Source organism: Meriones unguiculatus, chromosome 6, assembly GCF_030254825.1.
Source record: "Meriones unguiculatus strain TT.TT164.6M chromosome 6, Bangor_MerUng_6.1, whole genome shotgun sequence".
Taxonomy (NCBI): Eukaryota; Metazoa; Chordata; class Mammalia; order Rodentia; family Muridae; genus Meriones; species Meriones unguiculatus.
The window spans coordinates 15,830,962-15,850,470 of NC_083354.1; the positions used below are offsets into that span (position 1 = coordinate 15,830,962).

The 19,509-nt window shown below is 45.5% G+C and overlaps 1 protein-coding gene, 1 non-coding gene and 1 pseudogene across 3 annotated transcripts in view; 1 reads left to right on the forward strand and 2 right to left on the reverse strand.

Moving 5' to 3' along the window:
- Positions 1 to 19,509, reverse strand: part of Dnaaf4 (dynein axonemal assembly factor 4) — a 43,383-nt gene that overhangs the window by 7,721 nt on the left and 16,153 nt on the right. For both annotated transcript variants that reach the window (XM_060384772.1, XM_060384771.1), the window contains exons 3-8: positions 18,423 to 18,570; positions 17,925 to 18,058; positions 13,711 to 13,936; positions 10,483 to 10,628; positions 7,156 to 7,265; positions 1,363 to 1,516 (exon numbers count right to left, since the gene is read on the reverse strand). In XM_060384772.1, the coding sequence (XP_060240755.1) occupies positions 1,363 to 1,516; positions 7,156 to 7,265; positions 10,483 to 10,628; positions 13,711 to 13,936; positions 17,925 to 18,058; positions 18,423 to 18,570 (918 nt within the window). The remainder of the gene's footprint in view (positions 1 to 1,362; positions 1,517 to 7,155; positions 7,266 to 10,482; positions 10,629 to 13,710; positions 13,937 to 17,924; positions 18,059 to 18,422; positions 18,571 to 19,509) is intronic.
- Positions 722 to 825, reverse strand: LOC132655054 (U6 spliceosomal RNA). Its single transcript, XR_009592635.1, has one exon. It is a non-coding gene; the product is annotated as a U6 spliceosomal RNA (small nuclear RNA).
- Positions 14,015 to 14,432, forward strand: LOC110549135 (large ribosomal subunit protein eL27-like; annotated as a pseudogene).

Consider the following 19,509-nt stretch of genomic DNA (forward strand, 5'->3'; position numbering starts at 1 on the left):
GACCCCAGTAGGATTTCCCCAGTCACTGCTGCAGGATGTTGTCAGTGCCTGATGTGATGACGTTTTACTGTCTGCTGTTCCACTTCCTGTCTGCTACTTGCTGATTGTTCTTTCCATTTTGCTCACCACATAACAAGCTCATTCTCTGGAAACACAAAGCATGGCTATTGCAGATCATCCTCTATTTAGAATGAATAAAAAGGATGAAGAGAACTAGATAAAGAACTCAGTGGTAGAGCACTTACCTGGGAGGCAAAAGGGCTTAGCATTTAACTTCTGGGGAGGGTACTGTGAGGAGCCCCACACCTCACACTGGCTCAGCAGATAGACGTTCTACTACTAGGCTAAGGGCTAATTCAGAGAGCAACGTTTACACCAATAAAGAGGCCTCACCAAAGTCCACAGAACACTACCCCACCCCGTGAAGTTTTTGTTTTGTTTTGTTTTGAGACAGGGTTTCTCTGTGTAGCCTTGGCTATCCTGGACTCTATTTGTAAACCAGCCTGGTCTCGAACTCACAGAGATCCAACTGCCTCTGCCTCCGCAAGTGCTGGGATCACAGGTGTGTGCCACTGTGCCTGGCTCTACCCCCAGAATATTCAGGGCCTGACCTGTCCATGTGAACATGCTGTGTTCTATCACAGATAACTTTTTTTTTTTAGACATCAGTAGTTTATTGTTTTAGTAGTCCAAACACATTCAAAATGGAAACTCAAAAAGAAAAATTAGGAAACACTTCATTAATTTTTATGTCATCCTCACACAGCGGCCATGATAATCTTTTTCTGTATCATTCCAATTTTAGCATATGTGTTACTGCTGAACTGAGCAACCAATTGTCTAGTTTGATCTTTTGAGACAGAGGTAATCTTTTGTTACCTTGTCTGACCTGGAACTTACTACATAATCCACACTGGCCTTGAACTCAGTGATCCTCTTCTTTCAACCCACCACAGCTGGCTCTCCAGGATTATTTTATTTGAGACAGGGTTTCTCTGTGTAGTGTTGGCTGCCATGGACTCACTTTGTAGACCAGGCTGGCCTTGAACTCACAGCTATCACCTGCCTCTGCCTCCTGAGTACTGGGATTACAGGTGTGTGCCACTATACCCAGCTTCCAGGATAATTTTAAAGCATCATATATACATAGTTTTGTTTGTTTGTTTTGTTTTGTTTTTCAAGATAGGGTTTCTCTGTATAGCCCTGGCTGTCCTGAACTCAAATTCACAGAGATTCACTTGCTTCTGCCTCCTGAGTCTGGGATTAAAGGTGAGCACTACCACTGCCTGGCAAAAATAATATTTTTCAATTAAGTAAATACATAAACATACAACACATACCCAAACAGAGGAATATACATACCTTAGAAGAGTCCTCGATGGCCTTGTGTAAGTTTTTTAGTTTGAGGTGGCAAGCAGCCCGATTCAAATACAATAATGGAATCTTACTGTTTAATCGTATGGCTAAATTATACGCATTAACCGCTGCCAGATAGTTTTCTGTTGCAAACAGTTTGCTAATGAGAAAAAAAGAAAAGGGCAATTTAACATTGAGGCAGACGTGGAGAAATAACATCTCCCCTACTTGGCAAGCAGATAGATGGTTTCCCATCTGCCTGGTTTAATTCCCTGTCTGGTAGAGACTGCTGGCTGCGCAGACTCCATCTCTCTACATACAATAGCACGTACCCTGAGTAGGATAGATCCTCCTACCCAAAAGCAGCCATAATTGACTTAATGCAGCAAGTGTATGGCTATCGTCTTGATTCGGGAATTTATTTAGGGGTAGAAAAGGGGTTTAAACTGGCCTAAATGAAGCTGGTGCTTTCAAACTCAAGTTGGAGAGTGAAAAGCTGGTAAAACTTCTTCCCCTGCTGGACATGAATGAAGAAAGCCCACAGCACAAATGTTGCTGCTCATTTTTAAGCACAGGAGAAACAGTTACATGAAAGCTGGTGCAGAGAGAGCAGGAAAGGAATGAGAAACAGAGGGAACAGCACTCCATGACACAGGGGAGCTGCTATGAGCTTGACACCTGTGTCAACACACTCTCAACACAGAGCCACTACCAGCCAGCCTGCAGGTGCAGACCTGTAACCCCAGCTGCGAGATCAATGTTTGATTGGCCTACACAACAAGCTGAAGTGACTTAGTGAGACTCTGTCTCAAAATAAATAAGAGCTGCAATCCCATCACCTGAGAGGGAAAGGAGGGCCTGGGGTTTAAGGCTTTGTTTGGCTACAAAGCAAGTTCCCCCGACTGTGCCATGTGAGCCTCACGTCAGAACAAACAATAAATGAAATGATAAAAGGGGGGAAAGGCCAGTGTTATAGCACTTGTCTGGATAGTGAGGCCCTTGACTCAATCCCCAATACCACAAAAATCTATTGGATATACAGACAGACAGAGTGCACAGGCCAGCCAGCATCAGCACAGCTTAGTGAAGGGACACATGCCCCCTCAATTTAGCACTCAGAATTAAGAGGGGAGAAACATTCTAATTATGATTTTAAAAAATAACATGGACATGGTGCTGAAGGCCTGTAACCCTAGGAGTTAAGAGGCAGAAGCAGGAGTATCGCCCCAAGTTCAAGGCCAGCTTGGTCTATATAATGAGTTACAAGCCAGCAAGGGCAGCATGTGGGCTGTCTTTTTCCCATGGAGTACTCGAGAGAAAAAGGAGCCCATGGGACATACAATCAGACACATACATTTTAGTCAACAATAGAATGTGATCCCCAAATAGTCTAAAACCATGAACACACCCACAGCTTCCACAAACAAAAGTCAGCCAGTGCCACCTTTCTCTGATCAAGCAGCACATAGTGGTACAGACGGGTAGAAAGATGCACTGTGAGCAACGGACCTACGGAGGCCCTGGGGTGCTGAGCTCCATCAGCCTGCTAGATACCAAGAAAGCACTCGTATAGGTCCAGCTCAAGCTCCAAAGCCCAGAAACCTGGGGAGCCAAGGGCCCAGTGCATGACACATGTGAAGGCTGGAGTGCCAGGAGTGCTGATATGCCACTTCAAGAAGCGGAAATCTGCCTGGCAGTGATGGCACATGCTGTAATCCCAGCACTCCGGAGGCAGAGGCAGGTGGGTCTCTGTGAGTTTCATGTCAGCCTAGTCTACAGAGCTAGTTCCAGGACAGCCAGGGCTACATATAGAAAACCCTGTTTCAAAAACAAAAAAACAAAACAAACAATCCCCCCCAAAAAAAAACAAACCAGAAATCTAATAAAACAAACTCCCTTCAGGTTTGAAAGTGCATGTCAATAACTCTAGCACTCAGGATGTGAGGCAGGAGAATCACTGTGAGTTCAAGACCAGCCTAGCCTACATAAGGAGTTCCAGGCCAGCCAGGGCTACAAAGTGAAAGCTTGTCTCAATAAAACCACTCGGTCCTCTTTTGTAGTGTTCACAACAGATTTTTCCTACATGAAAAAAAGTCAGAAAAAAAAAAGGAAGAATGAAGTTTCTGTCTTTTGTTAACACACTCTAACTATCAAGTACTGCAACAGAACAGGATAAGCTATAAAACACAAACAAACAATGAAAGACAATCACACCTACATCTGAGAGGCCATCTTGTAACGCCAATTCTAACATACTCCTATCAGGAAAAATAGCACAAGAAAACTGGCCTGTTTCCACAAACCCAGTTTGTTTCAATGCAGTAGCAAAGGCAGGTTTCCTGGCCCTGTTCTGAAAGTGTATAGGCACATGGGTAAAAAGGCAATTCTCAAACTCTGAGTGGTGGTTCATGCCTATAATGCCAGCACTTTGGAGGCTCAGGCAGGAGGACTGCCACCAAGTTCAAGGCAAGAGCCCCTGGCTCAACAAAAATCCAAAGACAGTTCTCCATAGATCTCCTGTGACAATCTCATGGTTGTGGTTATTTGGGGGGAGGGGATCTTCAGGTTGGAGCCAGGACCTCCAGGTCACACGTGGGAGGCCTGTTGCCACTGTGTACTCCCAGCCTGGCACTACTGTTTAGAAGATGCTTGTGTGGCAGACAGCTGTGGTAGAGGGAGTCTCTTTGGAAGCAGTGGACAGATTTATGTGAGCTAGCAACTTTACTGCAACCTTTTGACACAAAGCTGTGATCCTTATGCCTGGCCTTCCTCAGCTGTGGTGGAGAGCTGCTGTGAGTGTCACACCTGCCGGGGCTCCCTCTGGACTGGCTCCGCAGGACTAGGCAGCAAAGGGAACAGGCATGAAGTGTATGCTGCTTGCTTGCTTTTGTTCCTTGGGAACCATCTGTCTTTTTTGGTGGTTGGTTTTGTTTGTTTGTCTTGAGACAGGGTCTCACTATTATAGCGCAGCCTGGTCTGGAACTCACTATGTAACCTGGCGCAGCCTCGGATTAAAGGCCTGTACCTCACACCCAGACTCACCATTCTGTTCAGAGAGGGTCTCTCCCTGGGACCTGGGACTCCTGATCAGGCTAGTATGACTGGCCAATGAGCCTCAGAGATCTGCCTGTCTCTGCCTCCCAGAGCTGGGAATAAGAGCAAGCATCACAATCTCTAGCTTTTTATCTGGATTGAATTGAGATCCTCAGGATTGCATCTCCCTCACCCTGTATTTTGTTTTTATGTGTACAAGTGTAATGCCTTATGTGTGTATGTGTACCACATATATGTCTGGTGTCTGAGGAAGTCAGAAGAGGAACTCAAGTCCCCTAGAACTTGAGTAACAGACAGCTGTGAGCTGCCAGGTGCTAGAAACCAAATCTGGGTCCTTTGTAAGATCAGTCAGTGCTCTTAACTGCTGAGCATCTTTCCAGATTGGTATTGTAAGACCTGGAGTCTCACAGCTCAGGAGTTCAAGATCGCGCCCTTCCCAGAAACTCCCCCAGACCACGACTCATTGCAAAAGCAAGAGGTTTATTAACCATTGCGCAATGGTCAGCAAAGAGTGGTACCGGGAGACAAAGGCCTTTAGGTTTTTAAAAGAAAAATTGTGGGAAATTTGAAGTTGTAGTTTTGGCAATTTAGGATTGGATGAGGAAGCTATAAAGTAAGGTAATTGGTTAGTCTTAGGTGCTCAAGCTTGGCCAGTCCTGCCAAGTGTGGATGCAGCTGCAATTTAAGGTGGGGGTGGTTAGCTCATCCTTGAAGATTAGAGGCTTCGGACTTTTGGCTGGAGGTCAAAAGCTACTCAGAAGAAATCTGGGTTTGTTGCTAAGAAACACTATCTTAAAGGCAAGGGTTTTTCTTTTTGCTGAGTGAAGGTCATTGCTTGCTTGCCTTTTTTTTCTATCTGTCCTCATAGATAGGGTCACATTTTTTCATTCTCTGAAAAGGTACTAAGAGGCTTTAGCTTAACCTGAACCTAAAACTCAAAACTATAGGCTTTAGAAGACATACAGGTTACAAAGTTGGTGTAACCCTTTCAGTATAAGTAATTTTGCTTTGTTTTGTTGTTTTGTTTTTCAAGACATGGTTTCTCTGAGTAGCCCTAGCTGTCCTGGAACTCACTCTGTAGATGAGGCTGGCCTTGAACTCAGAGATCAACCTGCCTCTGCCTCTCAAGTGGTAAGATTAAAGGCATGATTTTAGCCACTACCACTCGGCACAATTTCTAAAAATGATTTATTTATTCACATATTTTATGCACATGAGTGCTCTGCCTTCATGTACACCAGAAGAGAGATCAGATCACAGATGTTGTGAGCCACCCCTGCGGTTACTGGGAATGAACTCAAGACCTATAGAAGAGCAAGTGCTCTTAGCCACTGTGCCATCTCTCCAGCCCCATCTTAGCATGATTTTTAAGGCAGCTTTTCTTTTTAAAATTAAGACATAGCATTTAAAAAGACCATGTAAGGAAAAATGCAAACATTTCTTAGTTTTGCCAAGAATCTACTCCTGAGCTGGCAGTAGTAGCTGTTCTTGGGAAAGGCCTGCCTATTTCTACCCTTCTGTAAAACCAACACCCCATAGTCCCACAGGTTAAGCAGGAGAATATCTGCAATTCTGGGCTATGTATCTAGTGCTGGGCATCAACTCCAAGTGTCAGAGCAAGACCCTGTCAAGAGAAGGAAAAAAAAGCCACCTCCAGGCAAGTCTACCCGGCCCTGTTCTCACCCCATAAGCTACTCTGCATGTTCCCACTCATTTCTGTTCATGCCCATTTCTTCTCTCTCAACTTTTCTTCACAACTCAGTGCAGGGGGGTGATACTGGGGTGCAATCAGTGTCCTCGGCATGGGCCAGGCTCTGCTGTTCACTACCGGCACTACAAAGGGGAAAAAAAAACCACAATTCCCGATTTCCTAGTCTAACTGTGTAGCCCTGGCTGGCCTAGTCTCTGCCTCCTGACTGATGGGTGCAAAGGGCTGTGCCAACACACATGTTTTTTGTTGTTGTTTTGTTTTGTTCCTTTTTTTTTTTAAGAGTCCCTTTTCTAAGGCTTTCCTCCAATTCCATGCATATCCCAGTTGACCTTAAACTCCAAATCCTCCTACCTCCACATTCCAAATGCTAGGATTACAGGTGTCAACCACACCCAGAGTGTGGAGTGAAAAGGATGGAAGCCTGGACTTTGTGTACGCCTGGCAAGCACTCTATCTACTCAACCACATCCCCAGCCTCAGGCAATTTACTGCATTTAACTGTCAGGTCACCAGACTTCTTAAATATGGAGCTCCACCCACCTGTCCTCCTTAGGGTTCTGTTGCTGTGATACACACCATCGCCAAAGCAGTTTGGGGAGGAAAGGGTTAATTTCACTGCCATCTTGTGCTCTGTCAAGGGGCTGAAACTCAAGGGAGGAACCTGGAGGCAGGAACTAGTGCCGTGGAGGATAGATGCTTACTGGCTTGCTTTTCAAGGCTTTCTCATCACACCCAGAACCGCCCGCCCGCCCAGTGGTGGCAGTGCCTACAGTGAGCTGGGCATTCCCACATCAATCCTCGACCAAGAGATGCACCACAGATTTGTTCACGAACCAGTCTGGTAGGGGCATGCTTTTCAGCTGAGCTCCTCTCTTCCTAAACGACTCAAGCTGGTGTCAAGTAGACATAAAACTACCAGCACATGAACGATCTCTTCCCAAAAGTGCACAAGCACACGCGTAAACGCAAGGTCCCTCTACCCCTGGAAGGTGGTGAGCCTACTGTAGAATGCAGAACTCACGCAGACAACTCACTTTCCCTTTTCCTTCAGCCAGTCTGGATTCTTCTCTTCTTCTCTCAGGTCGCCGAATTCGGGAAGGTCGGTGCTCATGGCTCTCCGGGCCTCTGCTTGCTTATGCAGCCACTGCAATGAGAATGCAGTGCGGTGATGGACACTGTCTGTGCCAGGCGGCATGGTCAACCCGACAGTACCTGGAAGTCACCTGGGAGAGGGGCCTCTAGCATGCCTGGGTGAATTATCCTGACCACGTTACTTCTTAACTGTGGATGGAGCCATGCCCTGGATAGGGGCTCCTGGACTGTGTGCTTGGAGAGCGGTGTAGGACAGTACCCAAGCACTCACTCACTGATCGGCTCCTTCAGGCTGCTGCTACCCTGCCTTCCCCATCAGGATGGACTGCGCCTTGCACTATGAGCTGCCATAAGCCCTTTCTCCCCTAAGTTGCTTTTGTCGGAGTATTTTTATCACAGCAAAAGGGAGGTAGGGGCAGGTGGGTCTCTGAGTTCAAGGCCAGCCTGCTTTACATACTGAGTTCTATGCCAGCCCAGGCTACACAGGAGATCCTGTCTCAAAAGTAAAGAAATAAAATAAAATAAAGGGAAAAGAAATTGAGACACTACCTTTGTCAATTTTCTGTTGCTATTCAAATTTCCTGAGGCTGACCTTTCATAAGGAAAGGGGGTGCTTATACTGCTCAGTTTCAAGGTTAAAAATCCAAAATTCTAGATAGTTTCACCTCGCAGATCCTACTGTCAGCCTTTTAGATGTTATAGCATGACAGATGGAGTCATGTAGCTGCAGCACATGTGAGGGGTGAATGATGTGTGTGGGAGAGTGCTCTCACGTGGTGACGGAGAGGGGGGAGGGGGGAAGGGCCAGACTTGCTCATCTTTAACAGCTTGCTGCAGTGGAGAACAGTCCCTTCCTCAGAAGAGGATTAACCCCTCCCAAGGGCTGTGTCACCATGAGCTAAGCCCACCACTTGAGCCACTGTGTCTACTGCCTCTGAGCCAAGCCTCATACTCTGAGTTACTTGTTGAGGCAGGAGGGCACAGTTCAAGTCCTGCCTGGGCTACAGGCAAAGAGCTACCATCTCTAAGTTCCTGTACATTATTACATTACACAGTGACTCTTTGGGAGATGTGTTCAACTCTTGAGTGGCATGTTAAAGGTCTCCAGCCAGTGGCACTACTGGGATACGGTGGAGCCTTCACAAGATGGTGAAAGGAAATCAGGTCACCAAGAGATGAGCCTGAGGAGAACATTAGGACCCTGGTCCCTTCTCTTAACTTCTTGGCTGCTGGTCCTGAAGCAATGGGACTAAGCAAAACCCAAAAGCACAAGGTGAAGTAAACCTTTCCTCCTCGTAAGTGCTTTTCTGAGGCACTTTGTCACAGTGATGAGACACTGCCTACCACAGGGCAAAGACCAGCCCAGCCACAGAAGACACAAAAGTCTCATTAAAAACTCAATTTATGGTGAGCGTGGTGCTGTGTGCCTATAATCCTAGCATTCTGGGAGGCAGAAGCAGGTGGATCTCTGTGGGTTTGAGACCAGCCTGGTCTACAAAGCAAGTCCAGGACACCCAAGACTACGCAGAGAAACCCTGCGTAGTCTTTTATTTATGGGCCAGACATGGTTGGGCATGCCTTTAACCCCAGCTCTCAGAGGTTTAAGAAGGTGGATCTCTGTGATTTTGAGGCTATCATGGTCTACATAGTAGGTACCAGGCCAGCCAGGGCTACATAGTGAGACTGTCTCAAACAAAACCACACAAACCAAAGTTTATTAATTAGCATGTGTATGTATGCTTGGGGGATGTGCACATGTCTCAACACACATGCAGAGGCCAGAGGAGAACTTGGTAGAGCAAGACTTTCCTTCTAAGAGGCCTTGTTTTTATTAACAATTACTCTTAGATTTCTCACTTTTTCTACCAGGCAAAAATATCATCTGGATCAATAGGCTGAACAGTTTGTCAAATGGCAAATACACATGCTGAAAGTGAGAGACGGGTGCTTGGGGAAAGCCATGGAGTTTAGATAATGCCATAATGGCCTTCGTCTCCTCAGAAGAGAAAGAGATCAAAGCTTGCCTTCATCAGTGCCACAAGGAGACACAGTATGAAGGCGCCATCTGTGAGACAGGACAAGGCCTCACCAAGCGATCCCCTGCCAGCCCCTGATCAAAACACTGAGAAATGAATGTCTGTTCATTCAGCTCCTAATTTTAGGTATTTGTTTATAATGGTCTGATCAGATAAACCCACTGTTTGATAGTGGTTTTAAAATTTCAGTATTTATAAACTCTTAAACCTTTTTTTTTTTTATTTTTTTTAGGACTCTTAACTGGTTGAGAATGGATAGATAAATGTTTTTGGTCCAGGGCTAGAATGATGGCTCAGTGGTGAAGGAGTGAGTAACGCATGTGGATCGGCTGAGGACCAAAGCTGAGACCACAGCATCCACATCAAGCAGTTCACAACCGCCTCCAAATCCAGCTCCAGTGACCTCATGCCTCCGGTCCTCCAGAGCACCTGTACCTGGCCACGTACCCACACCCAGGTGCACATACACACACACGTTTAAAAACAGTAACAATTCTTTTAAAAGTATCTAGTCCAAACTGGAAATTCATATGAATATTATACATATATATACACACATATATACACATACACATATATATATACACACACACATATATATACACATACACACATATATACATACATATATATATTTCACTTTTTAAGACAGTCTTTGTTTACTTTTTGCTGTTGTTTATTTGTTCGCTATCATTATTATTATTATTAGACAAATTCTGTCCATGTAGCCTTGGCTGGCCTGGGGCTTGCTGTATAGAGCAGGCTGGCCTCAAACCTTCCGGCCTCTGAACTCCTGAACAGTGGAATGAACACACCTGGCTTAGGCGGACTTACACCATACCCCAGGTGGCATGCACTAAGTCTTGAGTTCTATTGACAGGACCACTAAACCCAGACAGCGCACAGTGCAGGCTGAAGTGAGAGATTCACAAGGTCATGACCAACTTGGATTAACAGTGAGTTTCAAGCCAGCCTGAGCTATACTGTCTCAAACACTGCATAGGCCCTGTCTCAAACAAACAAACAAACAAACAAAAAAAACACCACTAAAACAAAATGTACAACACAGAACAGAGAAAGCCAAACCCCATTTCTTTTCTTTCCTTTCTTTTTTTAAGACAGGGTTTCTCTAACTGTCCTGGAACTCACTGAGCAATAGTGAAATCATGAGGGCCTTCCACCAGCGGGGCTGCTAACTGAAGTAGTGACTGCCTAACTGACGCTCTGGCCCACCTCCTCCTCCTCTGCGACTTGGGATTCCCGAAGAGCAGTTGGGAATATTCGAGGGGTAAAGCTGATTTGAATACTGCTGGCAGAGCGAGGCGCAGGAATGCTGTCTTCCTTTAACTTCTCAGAAAATATGTTTTCCCAATTCTTCCCTGCAAAAAGCAAAGGGATCGAACAAGCCATTTACTTCTCATTTCTAACTAACACATTGACTTTTAAGATTACTATACACCAAAGCTAACTCTAAAATTAATAACAAATAACAATAATAACAAAGAAACAAATAACATGGTAAAAATAAATACTAAAAATTAACAACCACAAAAAACAACAAAATAAATCAAGGCAAAGATAGGAAGTGAGATAGGTCAGAGTGTAAATTCCTAGCTGTACGAACCTGGCGACTTGACCTCTTCAAAGTGCTGAGTGGGTGTCAGCACTCAGGGGTAGAAGCAGGCTGATCTTTGTGGGTTTAAGACTAGACTGTTCTACATAGAGATGTTCAGGCCATCAAGGGCTATGTCATGAGCAGAGTGAGGCCTTTCTCTCTCTCTCTCTCTCTCTCTCTCTCTCTCTCTCTCTCTCACACACACACACACACACACACACAAAAGTTGGGAGGAGGGAAAAAACGAGACACAGAGTTGTCTTCTAACTTCCACATGGACACTGTGACACACACACGTCATATATAAATACTACTGCTACTAAAAAATAAACCAAAGATGTTCTCTGCAACAAGGAATAGAACATTCAGTGTTAGCATGGCAGCTAGTCTAATCTGTTTGTTTGTTTGTTTGTTTGTTTGTTTGAGACAGGGTTTCTCTGTGCAGCCCTGGCCGTCCTGGAACTTACTCTGTAGACCAGGCTGGCCTCGAGCTCAGAGACCTGCCTCTGCCTCCTGAGAGCTGAAATTAAAGGCATTCACCACCAGGGCCATGCAGCTAGTCTAGTCTTTCATCAATAACCCGATTGTTTTGGGGTTCATTGTTGAGCCTCTGTCTAGTTCATATCAACTGGGGAGTAATACTAGGCAAACCCTTTACTGCCATCTCTCCTACAACTACAATTCCTACACCCACAGCAAGTAGCTCTATTCACTCCCTGGAGAAGGAAGCTTTTTCACTGTCAAGAGACACCTAAGAAAATGGCAACAATGCTAATGAAAGGCAAACATTCTTATAAAAGGTGCTCAGCAGGTTCAGCAATTGCTAAGCTGAAATGGGATGAGGAACTAAGCCATGTGTTCGGGTGTCTATAAAGACAAGGAAAGACAGCAGGCCAGTGGTGGCTCACGCTTTTAATCCTAGCACTTGGGAGGCAGAGGAGGCCGAGCTCGCTAAATTTGAGCCCAGCTGGTTCTACAGAATGAGTTCCAGGACAGCCAGGGCTACCAAGGAGAACCTGTCTTGAAAAACCAAAACAAAAAACAAGGAAAGACAGATGTTACTTAGAATCACTAAAATACATAAGTAAGATACACAGACTTAAAGACAACAGTAAGGGCTGGAGAGATGGCTCGGCGGTTAAGAGCACTGTCTGCTCTTCCAGAGGTCCTGAGTTCAATTCCCAGCTGCCACATGGTGGCTCATAACCATCTATACTCTCTACTGTCCTCTTAGAGCACTAACATGCATAAAAGAAATAAATAAAATCTTTGAAGACAACAGTAAAACAGGTGGGGAAAGGATTTCAAGAAAAAGACTCACACTATTATACTTCAGAGAAAAGGAGTACATATAAGTAAGAAAAGATGGAGCTGGAGAGATGGCGTAGCAGTTAAGAGCATGGACTGTTCTTCCAGAGGATCTGGGTTCAATTCCCAGCACCCACATGGCAGCTCACAGCTGTCTGTAACTCCAGTTTCAGGGGATCTACATCTGCCCAGATCTTAAGGTCCCCAAAGACTACCAGGACCACATATGCAAAAGCAAAAAGCTTTATTTGGGTTTAAGCTAGGTCTCCCACTATCACCAATGTAGTGGATCAGAGAGGGGAGTCCAGAGCACCTGAACAGTAGGGTTTTTATTGGGGTTTGAACAAGAACCAGGAATTCCCAGCTTAGCAGTTGCATAGCTGAAAGACATTCAGCCAGGGCAAGGTTGTTACAAAGTGATTGGCTAACTAACATGACATTGAGCTAGCTAGCTATAGACCTCAGGGACGGTTGGTATTTTCTGTGTCGTGATGTTCTAAAACAAGGTCGGTGGGCTGCCTAGCCCAAATGCTCCACACTGAGATAAGATACCTTCCTATTCCCATTCTTGTGGCTATCCTCAGGCTGTTCCTTGGATAGGGAACTCTATAACATTGTTTCTGGAATTGGTGACCTATGACCTAGTTTGTGGTGGCTTGGGGGGAGTCACTAGTTCCTAGTGACTTTTGGGGGGGTGTCAGGCCTGGTTTTCTCACATGCAGGCAAAACACAAATGCATAAAAAATAAGAACAAATCATTTTTTAAAAGATAGAAAGAAGGAAGGAAGGAAGAAAAGGTAAGGACATTTTCAGCTATTTGGGGCATTTAAGACAGCCTTGGACAACGTAAGACACTGTCTCAAAAAATTGTGTGTGTGTGTGTGTGTGTGTAGCTCAGATTCAGCTCAGGCTCTAAAGTTTGCCTAGAAAAATTCAAGGCCCTGGATTTGGTCCCCAGCATTCAGGGGAAACAAATTTGCCTGAGGTATGGTGGTGCATGCCTAAAATCCCAGTAATAGTGAAGTGGAGGCAGGAGGATCAGAAGTTCAAGGTCATCTTCAGCTATGTAGCAAGTTTGAGACCAGCCTGGGCTACAGGAGATCCTGCCTCAAAACAAATAGAAACAAAGCAGGAAAATTCGTTGTTTGCTTTTCTTTTTCCCTGATTCCTTCCTTAGACCAATTGTGTGGCTCCTTTCCTCTAACCCTCTCTTTCACTTAACAAGTTCCCAGTGTCTACTATGCGTTTTGTTGTTGTTTCCAGTGTTTTTCCATAGAAATATCTACACTAGGTATTTCTGGAATGTACAAAATGACTACCATGTGCCCACTGAGCCAGGCATGATAGGGAATGCTTATTATCTAAGCATTTGTGGTTGAGGCCAGAGGCTCACACAGTCCAGGAAGCCCAGACCCACATAGCAAACCCTGCCTCATCCCTCAGACAAGCTCTCTTCTTTTCAAGAAAAGAGCATGGCCTATGCCTGCAGAAAAAGATTTTTAAAAGAAAGAAAGAGAAAAAGAGAGGCGGCACCATACCTCTTGTGGGGACTCTAGCAGGCGCAACCTTCCTGGGCAAGCCCTGGGGTTTCAGCGTTCCCCTCTCTTCAGCTTGCTTCCTCTGTTGACATTTCTCTTTCTTCGGGATTCTTTTTGGCTCTTCGGCTTTTCTTTGACATTCTTTCCATGCTTCCAATTCTCTAGTTGCTTTTTTCCGTTCATTTTCTTTCATATCTTCTATTTTTTTCCTTTCTTCTTCTTCAATCTGTAAAAATTGTAATTAGCAAGTCCTTTAAAACACCTAAAAAGTCTTTCTGCTGGGTGCCGGCTACCTGCTGTCAAAATGGGCAAGTTCATGAAATCTGGGAAAGTGGTGCTGGTCCTGACCTGATACTACTCCAATGCAAAGCCATCATCATGGAGAATATTGATGATAGTACCTCAGACCATCTTTAGAGCTATGCTCCGTTGGCTGGAATCAACCGCTATCCCCAAAAAGTGACAGCTACCGTGGGCAAGAAGAAAATCGCCAAGAGATCAAAGACCAAGTCCTTTGTGAAAGTTTATAACTACAATCACCTCATGCCCACAAGTTACTCTGTGGACATCCCCTTGGACAAAACTGCTGTCAACAACGATGTCTTCAGAGACTGGGCTCTGAAACACAAGGCAAGGCGGGAGGCCGGGAGGCCAAGGTCAAGTTTGAAGAATGATACAAGACAGGGAAGAACAAACGTTTTTTCCAGAAGCTTCACTTTTAGGTATATTTTCATTTTCATCATTAAAAATTAAAAATAAAACATTTAAAAAGTGACAGCTGTGTGTGTGTATGCATGTGTGTGTGGTGTGTGCTTGTGTTCCTGTGAGTGTCTACACCTTGAGACAGCACAGGTTTTAACTTGCACTGAGACAGTGGGTCCTCCTGTCTCCTCCGCACATCTGTGTGACAGGGGCTGTCTTCTGAAGATGGCTGCTTTCCTGATAAACTGCAGGGCACCACATGGCAAATGGATGTTTCCCACAGCGGCCCTTCTCCCCCCTTTGCTTCATACAGGAGGCTCGTTCCGGGTGTGTGTGTGTGTGTGACATGTGACGTGGTGGACAGTTCACAGATCAGTGGCCAAGCTAGGGGTGTAGCTCAGTGGCTGAGCATTTGTCTAGCACTTGGGACAATCTGGCTCTGACTCCCCAGCACTGAAGTAAAAGATGGGTGACCAAATGGGTTATCCTGACTGGGACAATTCTAGAGGATGACGGGAGTTCTCTTTTTGCTTGTTTGGTTCTCATTTTGTTTTGATATGGTGTTGTTAAGAAGCCCAGATCCTGCCTCAGCCCTTAGAATGCTAGGATTATGCTACAATACCTGGTTGACTTTGACTTTTTTGTTTGTTTGTTTGTTTGTTTTGTTTTTTTGGTGGGGAGAGGTATGGGCAGGGTCTCACTATATAGCTCTGACTGGCCTGAAACTCACTATGTAGATCAGGCTGGTCTTGAACTCAGAGTTCAGCCTGCCTCTGACTCCTGAGTGCTGAGATTAAAAGCAGGTGCCACCACACCCAACTTTTTCTTTTCAGTTATTTGTGTGTGTGTGTGTGTGTGTGTGTGTGTGTGTGTGTGCAAGCGTGTGGTGCATGTGCGCAGACATGCTCCGTGTAAGTGTGCAGATCAGAAGACAGCTTGCAGAGTCAGCTCTCCCTTCTGCCCTGTGTGTCTCAGGGCTGGAACTCAGGTCATCAGGCTTGGCCGGAAATGTAGCGATCGTTATCTGCCCAGGATCCCCAAGAGCAAGTTCTCAGCACAAAAGAGATTTCCTTGCCCCAGAGGGACAGATGGCAGGGAATGAGAGACAAAGAAAGGAGATAGAGGACAAAGGGGAAGGGGAAGAGATATTTGTCCCAGAGGGGAACAATGACTGTTTTTGGATAGAGAAGAGACAGGCATGTCCCTTAGGCAAATGGCCAGTTTAGAAGGGTTGGGTAAATTAGGTGAATCAAAGGTGGCTTTCGATTGCTGGATGTCAATGCTTTGATAGCTTGACCTTGGAGGTCAGCCTCAGGAGGAAGTGGCTAAATAAGAGAAAAGACTTTGGAGGCTAGCTTTAGGAATGTAATCTAAGTTCTTCTTCTTCTTCTTATTATTATTATTATTATTTATTATTATTATTATTTATTTTTTAGCAAGACAGAGGGAATGGGGAGAAAGAAAGCCTGCCAGAGCCTCGATCACTCCCCGCCCTTGAGCTGGCCAGAGTCCCTTCAGAAAACACCTTAACACTCTGATCTAGTTTTGGAGGGAGTCAGCTGTCAAGCCTAAGGAGCCCCAAACCTCTCTCTGGCTTTCTGCCTCACACACTGCACCTTCCAAAAGTGCATGGGCTGCCTCTTCTCGGGCTCCCAGCCTCCAAGCTGTGAGCTAAGCAAATACCCTTCCTCTCTAAAGCTGCTTCACAAACTTTTGTTTCATTGCTGAGGAGCGGAACTCCAGCCTCCAGCATGCTGAGGGGTGCTCTACCGTGCAGCTACTCTGGAGGAATGCTGTTGTAGTAAAAATGAAAAACAGGCCAGCAGACCAGCGCATCCGCCTGTGGCTTACAGTAGACACCAAAGGCAGTAGTCATTGTATGTCAGCTCAGAGAGCTGCCAGCTGAAGAAGCCAGGCAAGCATGACAAAACAACAAACAAAACCCCCTGCATTTACACAGGACAAAACAAACAAACAAATACTCTGCATTCACACGACAAAACAACAAACAAACCCCCTGCATTTACACGTGACAAAACAAACAAACAAACAAACAAAACCCCCTGCATTTACACATGACAAAACAAACAAACAAACACCCTGCATTTATATGCCTCACAGAAGGGCATGATGATGTCATGTGGACACCACAATCTCAAAGATAACACTTCACTCCACCTTAGACCAGTCTGCCTTTTGTTCTTGGCAAACACAGCGAAGAGAGGCGAAGGAGGCAGATATCCTCACCTGCCCTCAGCTGCCCTCTCACCACCCCCCTCCCCCAGTCACTGTGCCTTCCATTATGCTCTTCATAGAACAGTGCTTGTTTATAAAATCCTCATTTCCAGAGGACAAAAAGAGAATTAAAGGTGGAAAAGCATTTGTAAATTAGAGATAGGAAGCACAGAATTTCTTAAACGGAGACAGATTAGGACCAGTCTAACACTACCACCAGAAGTTGGGGAGACAAGGTCTGTGTGGGCCTGGCTGTCCCGGAACTCACTTAATATGTAGTCCACGCTGGCCTTTCACTCACAGAGATCCTCCTGCCTCTGCCTCCCAAGCACTGGGATTAGTGAAGTGTGCTACCAAGATCAGCTTCTTAATCTTCCTACTCTTAACGCCTTGCCAGCTGTGGATTTCAGGAATCAGACTCTTGCACCCAGCTTTGGCAGCAAGTGCCTTTACCTCCTGAGCTACCCCGCAGGCCCTGCTATTCCCGCAATTTTTTCCATCCTCCACATTTAAGTAAATCCATAGGGGGTCTTAACCCATAGTTTAAGAGATTATGGCCTTCGGGGGAGAGGACAGAACAGTGGCCCATACAACCAAATAAGCCCTACAATCAAACCCTGAGGAAGGACTAATTTCTCTCTTTTTTTGTGTGTGTGCATATGTGTGTGTACGTGTGGGGGGGGCTGTTTTTAGGACCAATGAAATGATGATGTGCACAGATTTTATATAAAAGAGGTTTACTGGAGATGAAGAGAGAGAGGAGAGCGAGACATGATAAGCGGAAGAAAGGGAGCACCCCGACAGAGAAGGGGAGAGACCAAGAGAGCGACAAAGTGGCAGGTTGGTCCTTTTATGGAGCAACTGAACCACGCCTGCCAGGTGTGGCTACCAGGCTGGAGACACATGATGTCATCATAGGTTGCTAGGCAACCCAGAAGCAGGATGCCTATATACTAACAAGGGGTACTTCAGGCTGAATCCATGACCTCAAGCATGCTAGTCAAGCCCTCTACCACAGAACTATACACCCATTTTCTTTTCTTTTTTTTTTTTTTTGAGACAGGGTTTCTCTCTGTAGTCCTGGTAGACTAGGCTGGCCTCGGATTCAGAGCTCTGCCTGCCTCTGCCTTTCAAGTGCTGGGATTGAAGGAGTTCACCACCTCGGCCACTGACAGCTTGAACGGTCCCGAGTGGCTGCATGGCCTGTACCCCCTTCGCCGCCTGGCTGAACTCCTTGTCTCTGCCTGGCTCGTCATCATCTCCTTCAGTGAGCTTACCTTCATCATCACGCCTAGTGCGTATTTCTGATCTTCCCGCTTGGCAGCAGCTTTTGCTTCTGTGGCCTCTTTTGCTTTCTCCTGTGCTTGCAAAATAGACTTTTCTCTTATTCTCTTCATCATGTCTTTGTCGACTGCAACAGAAGGAAAGTGCTAAATCAGGGTTGTGCTTGATTTGTTTTATCGAGGAGAAAAGCACTTACACTGATCTGGATAAGATTTCTTTAGATCCAGTTTCATAAAAAGTAAAAAACTTTGAGACAGCATCTTTTACATGGCCCAGGGTGGTTTTGCAGTTCTGATCCTCTTACCTCAACCTCTTTAAGAGCTGAAAGTGAAGTGCAAGCATAAAATGCCATGACGCCCAGAATGAGACAAGGTTTCAGACAAGGTTTCATGTTGCCCAGCTTCCCCGGTGCTCGGGGTAACAGGGACACACTGAGCTCTCACGAACGACACCAAGCTCAAGTGACCAACTTTCACTAAAAAAAAACTTACCATCTGGCATGGAAAGGGCCTCCCACAAAACTGGTTCCTTTTTATACAATGTGAAGAGAATCGTGTCATTTCCAATCTTGGCTTTGCTATTCCCATCATCTATGGGAGCATAGAGAAACACCTCAAATAAAAATGGAGGAAAGTTGACCTGTTCAGAAGAGAGAAAGCAGGCATTTAGTTACACAAATTGAAGACACTGCCACTAAAAAAAAAAAAAAAAAAAAAAAAAAAAAAAAAAAGCATCTGGGGCTGGAGAGTCGGCTCAGAGGTTAAGAACACTGGCTGTTCTTCCAGAGGTCCTGAGTTCAATTCCCAGCACCCACACAATGGCTCATAACCATATATGGTGATATCTGGTGCCCTCTGGTGTGTAGGCACACATGCAGGCAGAATTCTGTATAAATAATTTTTTTTTTTTTTTTAAAGTCTGGGCTGGAGAGAGGTTCGGTGATTGAGAGCACTTGCTGCTCTTGCAGACAACCTGGTTCTGAGCCTAGCGCCCACATGGAGACTCACACCATCTAAATTCCAGTTCCAGGGTTTCTGACATCCCCTTCTAAACTACAAGGGTATCAGACAAGCACACAGTACACATATGCACACAGAGGCAAAACAGCCACACACATAAAATAGGTCCAAAAAAATTACAATTATTTATTCTAGGAAAAAAAAAACCCACATTAGGGAAGGGGTGTAGTTCCTGGCATGGTGTCAAATGATCTGGGCACTCAGAAGGTGGAGGCAGGACGCCCAGACATTCCAGATCATGCTCAGCTACCACGTGGGTTTGAGGCCAGCCTGGGCTACCCCAGACCCAATGATTTCTCTCAAAACCCCACTGAATTTATTCCAGGTAGCATAACGTAGCAAAGCATATTGAGGGTACATGAGGAAGCAACGGATGACAGTAACCTGTGACCTGAGTGGGTCTGTAAGATGACACCACACTGGCAAGAGATTTATTCTTGCTGTTGCTTTCATGACATCTTCGCGTGCATGTGCGTGGGTAGATGAGTACCATGGCATGCATGTGGAGGTCAGAGAACTGTGGGAAGTTGGTTCTCCCCTTCCTGAGGACTGAACTGAT